Raw genomic sequence first — 13,784 nt, 5'->3', positions numbered from 1 at the left:
ATCCTGCCCCATGACCCTCATTAAAATGGTTACTCCGTTCCCAATATTAGCCACTGAAGCATTACCAGAGCAAACTCTTCCTTAAACTGTTGAATACAATTAAGTGAGCATTTTTCATCAGTAGGTGGAATGATTTGGAAAGGTGTTTCCCTCCTGTTCAAAATACAATATTTTCCATCGCCATAGATCATTTTTTAAAAAGTTAACGGATATTTAATTTCACTCCCGATTGTAAATTAACCCGTGCTAAAAAGAATGCAGTTCAAGGATCTCGAAAAAACAAGAAGTATTTATTAGGTGCCTGTGAAATACTCTACCCCTGCGTAATTTATTGATACCGAGATATTTATGTTGCCCTTCATTAAAGGTAAATATTCCCTTACATTTGCATCTCCCACATACAAAGAGCTCAATTGTTCTGCTAATTTCGTCTCTCTTAAAATAAATATGATAAAACGTTCCAGTGGGTGGATGAGTTTAAAGGCTTTTATTCTCTGTGACAAAATTATTGATGACAACATATCATAAATGGCACTTACTCCATATCCACATGTCACAAGAAAATGGGAAATATTAGCAGGGTCTCGCGTGTGCGGGAAGGAAGGAAGGAAGAAGGCAGGGACAGGCTGCTCTTTGTGCGGCTCCGCGGGGCCGGGCCGGGCCGGGCGCGGCTCCCTGCCTGCCTGCCTCCTCCTCCATCCATCCTGGCTCCTTGCACGCCGCGCAGCCCCGGGATAGCTCTCCCCGCACCTCTGTCATGCCTAATTAACAAGTCAGATGTACCATTTCGAAATTTTGCAATTAACCTGCTAAAATATTGCTGGAGGATGCTAATTGTTATGCCAGTTGCCATAAAAGCTCATTTGCATAACTGATGGGTGGAAAACAATTAGGAGCGGCGCTCGCAGGCGCGGACCGGGGGCCCCCGCACCGCAACGCGGCGGCGCCGCGGGTCCGTGCAGCCCCTTCGGGACCCGGCATCTCTCCAGCTCCGGTCCGGCATGCTTGCAAGCAGGCCTGCTTGGAGGCAAGGAAGGGCAAGGGCTATGCGGGGAGGTTTGGGCTGTTCCTTTTCAACCGGGGGCTGTGCTTAGCCGCTTCCCACCGTCCAAGAAATGTCCCTGTACTGCTCGCAGACGAGGCTCTTTGGGTAAAGGCGAGATCTTTCATTAGACGGACTAAAGACTTGGAAAAATGGCTCTTTGCAAGCTTTTGGGCACAGACACCCTTCCTTTTTTGTGCCCAAAAGCTTGCAAGGAACATTTCCCCCAATTATTTAGGAATAATAAAAGATCTCGCCTTTACCCAAAGAACCTTGGTCCAATAAAACAGCGCACAGTTACCCAAAAAACCTGGCCTGCCTGTGTCCTTAGACCAACACGGCTGCAACCAACACCCTTGCACTGCTAGACTTTTCTCTCTCTGTTGACAAAAACTTGCCAGTGCAACAACAGGGGCATGGCAGCGTTACAGCTGCAAGACGAGAATGCCCGTTCTTTCCGAAATATTAGAGATTTGGAAGTTACATAACAATCCCGGTGATTAAACAGCAGCTGTTATGATAATCAGTCAGTAAAAGGAAATTGATTTGTTTAGTGCTAGCAACTACAATATTATTAGACTCTCAGTATATTGAAAGGAAGAAATATTTCCTTTATTGAACACAAAATGCCATAAATTTAGGTAAACCAAAATTAGTTCGTGTACTACACTGACATCCAAGAATTTATGTATATAGAGTCTATCATTTCATTTTCAGACATTCAATTTCTATACTTGGTCACAGTCAAAAGGTCAAGAACCAACAAGTCAATACGTTCCCAAGCATCATATCGATATCACGTCACAGCTCTAACAAGTGGAGAGGAAGTAAGAAATAATTCACAAAAATTCCCGGCTGCTCACTGAGGGTGAAATTCCCCCCTGTGCAGTGGACCCAAGCAAGGCCCATGCACCAGCTCTGCCTCTAATGGCCAAAGGGCTTGTTTGGGGTCTCAGCACTGGGCAAATCTCACCTAACTGCCCGTATCCTGCCAACACCAAGCTCTTGGTAAAAGCGCTCACTGATGTCTTAGGGACAAGGGTTTCAGCCAAAGGACCCAATCCTGTGGTCAGTACTATGACTAAAGACCCTAAGAGATTTCCTGCTTTGCTTTAAAAAAAAATGCAACAAAGGAAAGAAATATGAGGTAGAAAAACTGATCGTTCCCACTCCATTTGAATAACAAGTGAAAACCTAAAAATACCTCCACTGCATGTTATTACCAACTGTATCACTGGGTTTTATAGTGACAGGACTGTGCTATAATTTTTGAGAGAACCTCGGCATAAAGCTCCATAAACCCAACCACTCCTGTAATGTATCACCTTATCTAGTGCACAATCATTTCCACAACTTTTCATGTTAGTATAATTTGTTCAAAAATGGTAATAAATATATCCTTGAAGTCAAATAAGAATCATTGCACAATCTACTGTAACTTGTTCTTACTAGTGACAGTTAATCATGCCACCAGGACCTAACATAAAAGAAAATAAGCAAACATTTCAGCATTATTTAGTGCAATTACAGATATTCACTAAAAGCACACTTCCTCCTTTAATCAACAAACATTTGTAATCAGTGCTTTAAATACCCTGCCAATTGTGTAACGGTATCTGTGAACAATCATCTTCAAAGTAACACATCAATCTTTGTCAGTTGTGAGCAAGGGGTTTCTTTTTCACTAAATGAAATAAAATCAGGACTCTATTTTAATTGTGCTACAGGCCTGATAGGCCTACCCATGAATTCAAAATACTGTCACCCTCAATTAACACACAGAAAAGCAGAACATCCAAGAAAAGCTTAATTTGGTTATTCTTCAACAGGTGGGACATCACTTGATTTACAGTTTGCCTAAATGATAATGTCCACTAGAAACTGTTCTGATGGGTCATTACCTATATATCTTTACAGGCAATATTTATATCATTTTTTTTATTATACTTAATGCTTGTGCAACACGGTGCAACTTCAGTGTGTAGTATAAGCAGTTAATGAAGCCTTGCAACAGTCCAAGGTGGTTGAATGGTCATAAACCAATTGTAAAGACAGGAAAACTGAGGCACAGGTGTGACGTCCCAGACCTACTGGAATCAATACCCAAACTCTCATTAACATCAGTGGGCTAGGATTTTGCCCAGACGACGAGCGACTTGGCCATGTCAGGGCCTGGTGTCATTCCCACTGAAACCAGTGAAAGTTTTCACTGGGAGCAGGGCCGTGATTTCCACCCAGGAGCTCCCCGCTCTCAGTCCTGTGTGTTCCACATGCCGGATTCAGTATGCATGGTCTTACACGAGTAGTGACAGAGTCAAGTTGGTCTGCAAGAGTTTCCCATTGTTAGCCCTTTCCCTGGATAGTCTGTAGCTGCTACTTGGTTTTGTAGCTTCAGATACTATTTTGCTCCTATCTCCTGCCAGAAGGGTTTCACGTTGTAACTACAGTTTTCAGGTTAAGAATTCCTAGCACAGTATCACGGGAAGTAAAAATAACCAAGCATTTCATTAAGGAAGGCAGTCAATGTGGTGAAATGGGAAAAACTTCTAACCAAAACTGGAGAGCGGGGTATGTCCTTCCCTCTGCAGCAGGCTTGTAACTTCCGTTTACATTCATGGAAGTTAGCCTTGGTCGCAGACCCCACACTGCGCATGCATGCCGGCTGCCTTGATTTGATAATCCCCATGGCTCTCAGGAAGTCACTGTAGCTTATTGTGTCTTATGTTTTTCATGTTAAGGATTCCCCTGCAGTGATAGAATTCAGCTGCCAGAATCAGTGGTCTCGCTTGCACGTGGTGTGACCTGCCACCATGACAAGACCTTCCGATTTTTATTTTCTTTTAGGGGAGGGGGTGGTTGACTAAAGAGGCTCATCACAATCATCATCATTCTGAGACTAACCCCTAATGGGCTTAGAGGTAATAATCTGTAGAGGAGGGGTGTCCAGTGAGCATATACAAAACCTCATATCCTACAAGCAGTGACAGAGAGCAGGCTGGAGGGTCTTTTTTTGTTTGTTTGGGGGTTTTTTGCTATATATTTTTAAATATTTTTTTCCTTTCCCTGTATTACTTCTCTGATATTTTTGTATATTACTATATAAAGAAGAAATTGAACCACAAGACTATATTAAAGTGACACCAGAGGCTGAATCAAAACCACAAAAGCCAGGAAATTTAGAGCTAAATCAGAAACTCTTATCTTTGCCTCATCCTACAGTGCCTTAATACTGCAGGGATCTCAGCACAGTGATCTTACATATCATATATGCTCTAATAAATAGGTTCAATGGGTTGAGAAAAGGGCAGAGTTTAAGCATTAACTCAGAATTTCGTTGCTCTGATGGCTTCAAGTCAATCCCTTAATGTTACTTTAACATGGTTTCTGGCAGTTGAATAAAATCTATGGCCAATGTTACAACTCCTCCCTTCCTAAACGAACCAAAATCTCTCTCCGATTTACATAAGAAATCATGAGGAACCCTGGAACTGCATGGGGATGATAAAAGCTCCAGGCTTGATTTCCCAAGTATCCACACCTACCATTGACTTCGGTGGCTCAGGCCCTCACGCAAATCTCAAAAAGTAAAACTGGCAAGCACATCGCCACGCATGCTTACTGCTCAGCCCAGGAACATTTAGGACTGATAAGAGTTTACAATACAAAGCTGCGAGGTGTATCTGAAAAAAATGCCACAGAAATCAGACGACACAAAGAATTCGAATACTTTCCTTTTGTTAAGGTACAGTAACTGAGAACACAATGAAATACTTCATGTTCAGTATCTCCCATTAGATCAATTAATATTCAGAGAAAGCCTTTAACATGAAGTTTAAATAATCATAGAAGGAGAAAAAGAACCACCAATGTTCTAGAAGCTTCTCTAGACCTTTCAATCAATTTTATTTATATGCAAAACCAAGAGAAACTCAGAAAAAACAAAGCTCCTCCTGATGCTAAAGCTCTCAATTTACTGACAGGCAAATGGCTTCATGCTGCCACTTAATCTCATTTCTTGCATAATGCCCTCTAATTAGCATATCAAAGTGAATTAATACTTCTAGGGCATTAGCAATGGGAAAATCTGCTCCAGGCTTCACAATAGCAGTTAAGCAAGAGCCAAGAAATCCTCAAAAACACCACAAACCACTTTGCATTGCAAAACTGTTCAATTTATTTATCCTCTCTCTCTAAACACTTTTACCGCACACTGTTTTACTACTGTTCACCAAACAAAATGATAATTGCCAAAGTTACCAGCATCTGTAATGCCTGTTTAGAATCTTAATTTAGATTATGTAGCTGAATATATCTAGATGCTTTCATTGGCTCTGTCATAAATGTAAACATATACTGCCCAACTGTTATGCTTTCCAGCCTTTTTTTAATGCAAGGAAATGTTATTTTTTACCTGTAATAAATTATTAAAAATTAAATCATACATGAAAAAGCCACCTGCTGGACAATGTGGACTCGCAGATTAGCTTTAAAAGTTGATGCATGATATAAATATACAAAAGGTTTTGACCTGTAAACACATAATAGAGAACACCCCCCAAAATGATTGATTTGTTGTATTGTAGAACCCGCATTGTTCAGTAATTCTTAGACAGCATTGCTAGAACAATTTAATGACTGAACAAACTGAAGTTGGATTTCTCTTAAACAAAGGAATTAAAATTAAAAAACACAAACGAGATAAAAGAAAAATAAATACATAATGAGTCTGTGCATATGATTGTGTGCAACATAGGTTCTTTTTATCAAACTCCTTCTGCATGCAATAAATAAACATTGCAATAGATGCTCCATCAGCCAATGATCCTTTTCTTCTTCAAACAAAAATTCATTGTCTGTTTTCAATCATAGGTCATTTAGTTTGCAAAATATATGCCATAATTAATAATTGAGGATTGAAGAGATAAAAAATGTAATCATTTCAATCATCTACAGAAGAGTCTTTAAAAACTAAGCTACAAAAGGAAAAAAAAGCAGGCTAGTAAGCATAATCTAAACCTCTAAACCTATGGAGAGAGTATAAGCTCATATGTAAGGCTAATGACAAGGAGAGGAAGAAAATGTCAGGTTAGCTGGTGTTTGATGTTTCTACTTATGGTATACAAATAATAAGAATAAAGTTCTGGGGAAATAAATTAAATTACTACAGATATTTATGTAGCATTTTCCACCTTTCTAAAATGTGCATACTTGCTATTGAAAAAAAAAAAAACACTTAAGCATCCAGCTTTATTTCCCCTCACATGCAACTCCCCTGTTTGTTTACTCATGCTGTAAAGATAACACTGCAGAATAGCTCTACAGTCCGGCTGAAAAGCCTAATTCATCAGTTTGGTTGATGAAGTACTCTAACTTTATAAAAGCAGGGACTATAAGAGCTGACAGAAACTTTAATAATTTATATTAAATATTGATGTGAATTATTTACTCCATTCATACTTAAAGACACGAACTGCCTACCGGAGAAAAGCAAATGTGACAAAAGGTCAACATGATGGTGAAAAAAGGCAGGCTGTGTCAGGCATGTGTTATCTGAACCATGCTGATCACCTTGATAAGCGAATAGCATTAAACATGACTGCTGAGAAAACAAACAAAGCATTCTTCTCATGGTGTCAATTCATAGAATACAAACAACTACATCTAATTCCATCAATTATACAAGAAGAGGAAAACTTCCCTCGGAACCCCTATTTATTCTGACTTACTAGCATGCAAAAGTAGTATTAATTCTTAAACATATTCAGCCGAGCATCACATATATGACTCAGAACTGTAAAATACTCTAACAATATAAAAATAAATACAAACGGAACTATTTCACTTTCCTATGTTACTATTAACATACACTGCACAGATATTTAATTTTTATTATATTTAGAATCCATTTAATTCGGAATATATTTGTCTAAGCTTGACTGCAAATATCATTACAATAATGTTTCACACAAATCAATATTTAAATTGAATAAAGATAGTATAATATCCATATCATGGAAGTTTGTTTCTTTCATTGAAAGCTGAAGGAATTGAGCAGACAAATCTATTAAATCTGTAAAATAAAGGATGGTCTAGCTTGCATCATTACCTACCATTATATTAATTTATTCTTGAATTGGCAAAAATGATTTGTTACAATAAACATCATGATATAAACCAGGTGGTAGGGTAGCTCACAATCATCTAAAAATATTTACAAGTAAGCAAGCCTGTTTCAAATTTAAGAATAAAATTAAGCCCACTAAAAATGAGGCAGAAAATAAAAGAATTACCTGCTCCTACTTGGTTAGTATTGACAACCAAGTCTAATTTTATGTTATACGCAGGGCAAAAAAAATGGTCTGGAAACAGGGAACCCTGTAATCAAGTTGCAGCTTGTTATTTAAATATATCAAGGAGCACTAAAATGACATGGCATAAAGGTAGTATGTAGTAACAGGTCTTCTAAGACATAATGTAATGCATTTTTTTGTGTGGCTGAAAACAACAAGCACTGCCCTATTTTCTTAGCCAAAAAACCCAGAAAAAATCTCACTTTTAAAGCACCACCATGGAGATAGTATTTTCTCTCTCTAAATGCACGCTTGAAACAGATGACAAACTGACAATCATATACTTCATTCAATTTAATTTTTACTAGTAAAACGTTTATGAAGAAAAGTGATGTCATTACCATTAGGGTGGTGAAACTCGCTTAACATTTTAATCACTTGGAATATGTTTAATGTCAATTTTTGACTATATCATTCAAGATTTTAGTTTATTATTATTTTAAAAATCTAAATGTTAAAACCACAGGAAAATTAAAACAAAGAGTAAGCAATCCTAAATAAAGATGGAGATTTTTTAATACACACTATTTTCTGTTCTAGTCCAGGTAAATTAAAAATTAGACAAGCATCTTTACAAGAACATCGGTATTGAATGTTAATATATACTTAAAAATAGCTCAATTTAATAAGAACAGCATCAGAATTCATAGTTAAAAATAGCTACAATATATAAATTAGAATTATGTCATTTCACTGTTTCACATTATTTATTCTTCAAAGTTCAGTTAAAGATTGTTTCTTTGTACTGCAAATTGTTGACATGACGTGATAGTTTGCAAACACTGAAAAATTGAAATTAATATAACGTAAGGAAACAACCTGGTAATCCAGGTTAAAAATAACCTACTCCAAATGAGAAAGGGATTCATATTTTCATATTCTTACTGCAAGCAGGGGGATAGATGGAGGGAGGGAGGGACTGTAGGTCTTTCGAATGCTGGTTACCTAATGGGTAGTTTAAGGATTTCACAACATACTGACCAGGGGTGCTCATAAAAGCCTCAAAGTTGGGACACACACCTCACTAGGGAGTTATGCTACCAGTGAGGACATGATCTAGCTCTTTAATCATCAGAGTGGCATTCTATGGCTGGTTTTAGTTGTAGTAATAAAAAAAAAAAGGTTTCTAGCTTACATGGCGAACAGCAAGAAATTAATCTCATGGTTAACTTCACTCTTCATCTGTTTTTCACATCTAAATTTTTTCACTCTATGAAATAAAACTCTGCACGAGGGCAGAACATCTTTAATGATCATTTTCTTCCTCTCTCTTTAGACATAAAAAATAGTTCAACCAGCCCAACCAGCCAAGCAGGGCTTTCTCTTCCCCTGCGGACACCTCCTGCAGTCGAGAAGTTCATTAAGTTTTATGATCTTCCCAAGTCAGTCCTGCTTATATGCCTCACAAAGGCCACAAATCTGGCAAACCATCATGTATGCCATTAGGCATTACTAGTAAATGAATGCTATTTAGGGTTTGTGGTGACAGTAAATTAGGGTTTGGTTGGCAGCTGTCATTGTTTGGGTTGGATCTTTTTTTAAAACATCAAATTTTTTAAAAATGAAGTCAAGAAAACATGATGTTACAGATTATCTACTAGTCCAGTCCAGAACTCAATAACACAACGTTCCACTGGGAAATAACTGCAATTCCCTAACCAATTTAAGACCATAAGAATTAATATATTTTCATTTGCATCAGCATGAGTAAACCTAGTACTTCAGGTACAGAAATGTACTGGAGTGTAGAGGAAATCAAACTGTGAATCTAAGGGTTTTTCTAAATAAATTAAATAATGGACATACAAAAAACCATATGCGTGCATGAGTATTTGTTATCTATTGGTAGGCAGACAAAAAGACAGATTAATGCCAAGGTATGCAACAGATGTGACTCTGCATTAAAAGTACTACTAAAGGTTTTAAAGTAACGTTAATGGAAGAGACACAGATAAAAATCTAATATAAGGGAGTTGCTAGACTGAGTGATCTTTCTTATTTCCATATTTTACTAAAATGACTTCAGGAAAACTTTGGGGCTCATTTTTCTTTGTTGTAACTAAATAAGTGGCAGTTAGCTATCTTTATGAAAAACCCTGGTACCTGGTGGTTGTCTCTAGGAAAGGGGATCTGGGTATATCAACACTTAAGAAAAAGCGATAGTTTAGCAAACACTATTTTTAAACTTCAAAATAAATTACAGGTTAGATTTTGTACAGCTGGTGAATTCCTTTAAACGCAAGAAATACCTCACTGAAAAAAAACACAACCCCTCTTCAGTTCCTCATCCTTGAGTAAAAGAGAAAACCTTTAATAAATATAATGCATCCACTAACCCTGGAGGGAAATGTGTAGGGGATCTGATATGTTTGCCTCACCTGAAAATGGGGACTCCAGCAAACATTCTCCATCTACTGAAATAAGAAAGTCCTCCCTGGCTGCACTGAACAGTAGTGGAGTATTGGAAATGAGTGCAAGTAAACACAAAAAGTAACTTGTGGTTGCATTACTTATTTCAGGAAAAGTGATTGATATTACACTTTATGCATGGGCAAGATACTCTCTTTTAAACTCGGTACTGATAAAGTCATCATCGTAATTCCTGTTACTAGCACCAAGGTACACTTTGCCTCAGATGATGAAGAATTAAATACAGAAGCACATTCCAGTTGCAGCTAAACTAGATTATCTAGAGTAAAATCCAGTGAAGACAAACTGGAGGAGAAAAAAACCCCTCTAACTGCATCCCAAGCTGTTCACCCTACAAGTTCAGAAGTCTTTGGAAACAAATGACTATTTGCACTGTTTCTCATGGATACAGATGAGAGAAAATATGCTAGATTTTGCTTCCACATTTGCTTTGCGTTGGTAACACTTACTGAAGTCTATACAGCCATTTCATCTCAACTAGGAGATCCTGAGTGAATGTCCCCCTATGGGAACAGTTTTAGAGGGGGTGGATTCATCTCCATCAATCACTCAGTGCATTAATCCTATCCCTCCCGTGTTGCTGGGGCTGGCAGGATCTCGCCTTTGGCCAGACAGACGCCTTCACTCTTTGTTGGTTCTTAGCTATTTTACAAAAGAGATAACTTGCAAACTTGGCTCCACTAGTCGGGACACAAAAGCAGGATCTCAACTTACAAGTTATCATTGAAATACCCCAAAACGTTTCAAATCGCAAAATCTCTTCCCTTGTCTGTTTCCTTCTTGCTTCTGAAGCAGCAAAGGCCTCACCAAACCCCCTCTGCCAGTAATCCCTGTCTCTGAAAAGACTTGTTTTTTCTTCTCAACTCACCTCTGACATGTGGTGGACTATACTTTTCTTTCAAAACAGTGAAGCTAAACCCTGTGCAAATAAGTGATCGCAGGACCTACGCCTGCCTTCTTAATTGAAATCTGCCTGCTGCAAAATGTCTAAACACCAGGGGCAGGTTGCTTAGTTAGCTCTGGAGCTGTCTGGGCAAAAACTTTAGAGAAAGGCAAGAACACAAATACAAACTGAACAAGGGAAGAAGGGATCTGAACAGCAATCAAGGCGAAATGTGTGTGTATGGGGGGAATTATTCCCCTTATCCATAGTAATATAATGCAATATAAAGCAGAATCAATCTTAATATTCACAACACAGTCAATACCCTAGTGCTTAGCTGTCAGCAAAAACTGAAGTGGAGCCCTGATAGAAAGGAAACCCTTGGACATTAAGGAACATAATTTACTGAGAACTATGCATTTTTAGGCTCCTGAGCTAAGATTCCCTGTGATTTAATGTTTGATGTCTTATTCCATAGTCACATACATTTTTTGTCGTCAATCTGCAATTAAAAGGACTATACTTTAATTCCAGATGTAACTAAAAATCTAGCCTACCATTTTGTTTGAACTTAGGCCATAAGCAATTTTTTTTTGCTTCTCACAAAAGAACATACCATACTTTGCCAAATCCTCCTTTCTAAGAAATTATTAATTTTCCCCATGCCAAATCAATGGTGTCAAAGAACAGAAAAATTACTACAACCCTCCAAACACCAGGAGGCATTTATTAGTGTGCCTTCTTCATATAGCATAGGGAAATTAGTTTGTCAGCATTGCTGAGAAAAAAAAAGATCTGGTGCTTAAAATATGACTTCATAAAAAAGAATAAAGGCTTTGCTGTTGTCACTACAAGCAAATATTGGCATACAGCATTCACCACTTTTGCCACCGCTTCTTAACTTCACCCTTAAACAGTCTAATCTTTAATACTCCCAAGTCCTCAGCATCAGAGTGTTTTAGTTTTTGTTAGGTTTTCTCTTCAAATCAGATGCGTCCAGAGCGAACGGTATATTCAGACATGTCAATGCTGACAAAGTTTACTGGTCCCCTTTGCACGTTCTGTATTATAGGAATAAAGTGTTTTTGAATCGCATACATGGTAAATGTTTGTGAAGTGCTTTGAAGAATAAAAGCACTATATAAGCATTAGGTGTTGGTGTCATAGCAGAAACATCATTTACCTAGGTTAAGCCGCTAACACATTTGAATGTGTGGCACAAGCAAAATAACTAGACTTCTAAAAACAGCATCCTTTTAAAATGGGATGTACTTTGGCGATCCCACAGCTGTAAATCCCAAGTACTATAAATATACACAACTTCGTGGTATTAACCCCATCTCCTCCTTTCACTATTCCCTACTGCTGAAATCCACTATTCAGAAAACTTCCGTTTCTTTATATCTTCCTTTTTTTGTTTGTTTGCTAAGCAAGCCAGATTTCTGTTTGCAGACAGGACATGGATAGCATGTTCCATGGGCAAAAAGGCAAAAAGAGGTAACGCTTCCAGAATAAAGATGCGAAAATCTTTTGTCATAATACGCAGGAACGTACGTCTGGGTACGCATATATTTGTGCACACATTTCTAGAGACACATGCAGGTCCCTGAGCAACTCAGAAGGCTCCAGCCCATTTCCTGCCTGGTCAGGGCTGTGTCCTATGGCAGATCCTGCGCTAATTGCAGGGCTCCACGAGAAGGTGGCCCGAGTCAAAGAGAAAGTTGCCGGCCAGGCTGCTCACTTGCTCTCACTCTGCAATTGGCTTCTGCGAGCTCCCATCGCTCCTTTAAGAAGCTGCCACACAAACAAGGCAGCTGCTCTGCTCCTTCCCTGATTGCAGCCAGAGGGGGAATGGACTCTGCGGACGGTGACACACGATCATTTTCATCTACATTTCATTTTACATCGGGATTATGAATTGTAAAATTTGCTGCAGATTTATGGCACCCCCCCTCCCCTCTCCTCTCCCCTCCCCGGGATGAGAAGCAGGGAAGGAGGCAATGATCAAAGATGGCTGCGGTGCCCCGAGCAGCCCGAGCCGGAGGAGAGCCCCGCGTTGCTCGGCTGGGCAGAGCCGCGGCCCGCCTGGGCTCTTACCTGTTTTCTCTTTGATTTCACACAGGACACTGAACAGAGCAGGCTTCATCCTGTGGCAGTTCAGTGCATGCTTTCTGCAAAACAGACAACACAAAACACACGGGTTAGCACCAGCTATTGAGAATATGGCGCCTTTCTGCAAGAAAATGCTTGAATTGCCACGCTGCCCCGCGCCCTGCAAGGCGGCGGGGAGTCAGGCTCATGCGGGCTGGCGCCCCGGGGGCTCGGGCCGGGGCAGCGGCGGCAGCTTGGCCCGGGGCGGGTGCAAAGTACCAACCATCCCGGGGAGAGGAAGCGAGCCGGGGTTTGACCTCGGGGACAAGGGGGGCCCGGCCCGCTTCTGGGCATCACATCAGCTGTGTGCAAATGCCCCGCGATGCCATGTGCATCCGTCACCGCCTGTCTGCAGCCCTTTCCATGCCGCTACATTGCACCTGATTTATTGGGGGGGGGAGGGGGGGGACGGGACTTCCAGACTTCGCCTTCTTTGTTTTGTATTTACTGTGATTGGAAACATTGAGGGTTTTCCCCCTGCAGCAATATCTTGTCAGCTTCGCAATTCATCTGCCGCCACTTCGGGGGCAGGAGGGGAGGAAAGAAAGTTACACTTCTTAGCAAGCAAGCGAAGCCTCCCGGAGCACAGACCGATTTTGGCAGCCGCTCCGGGACGGGGGTGCGCCAGGGGGGCAGGCGGGGAGCGCCCCGAAGGCACGGCGGTGAAATGGGACTATCGCAGCGAGAGCGGTAGTGCGGTCAAATGGAGGAGAGGGATGGGATGAGCATCGCGAAGTGATAGATCTAGCGATTTAAAAAAACCCCCAAATGAATAGCAACTTGGGCTCTGCCTTTGCTTCTTTGCATTTCTCCCACAGTATTAAGAAGTTGCTCTAACGGTGAGACTCCGCAGAGAAACAAAAACCACACACACACACACACAGGAAAAAAAAAAAAAAAAAAAAAAAAAAGAAGGTTTAAATAAAAA

The 13,784-nt window shown here is 40.0% G+C and overlaps 1 protein-coding gene and 1 long non-coding RNA gene across 2 annotated transcripts in view; one reads left to right on the top strand and one right to left on the bottom strand.

The window, feature by feature from the left end:
• The window catches only part of PBX3 (PBX homeobox 3), a 128,357-nt gene that overhangs the window by 113,390 nt on the left and 1,183 nt on the right, over positions 1–13,784 (bottom strand). Inside the window, 1 exon segment of the mRNA XM_006016922.3 lies at positions 12,803–12,876. Coding sequence (XP_006016984.2) covers positions 12,803–12,876 — 74 coding nt within the window.
• The window catches only part of LOC102371948, a 2,700-nt gene continuing 753 nt past the window's right edge, over positions 11,838–13,784 (top strand). Inside the window, exons 1-2 of the long non-coding RNA XR_323038.3 lie at positions 11,838–12,625; positions 12,828–12,905. This is a non-coding gene — a long non-coding RNA (uncharacterized LOC102371948). The remainder of the gene's footprint in view (positions 12,626–12,827; positions 12,906–13,784) is intronic.

Source organism: Alligator sinensis, unplaced genomic scaffold (genome assembly GCF_000455745.1).
Source record: "Alligator sinensis unplaced genomic scaffold, ASM45574v1 scaffold611_2, whole genome shotgun sequence".
Taxonomy (NCBI): domain Eukaryota; kingdom Metazoa; phylum Chordata; order Crocodylia; family Alligatoridae; genus Alligator; species Alligator sinensis.
This window is presented reverse-complemented; position numbering and strand designations above follow the sequence as displayed.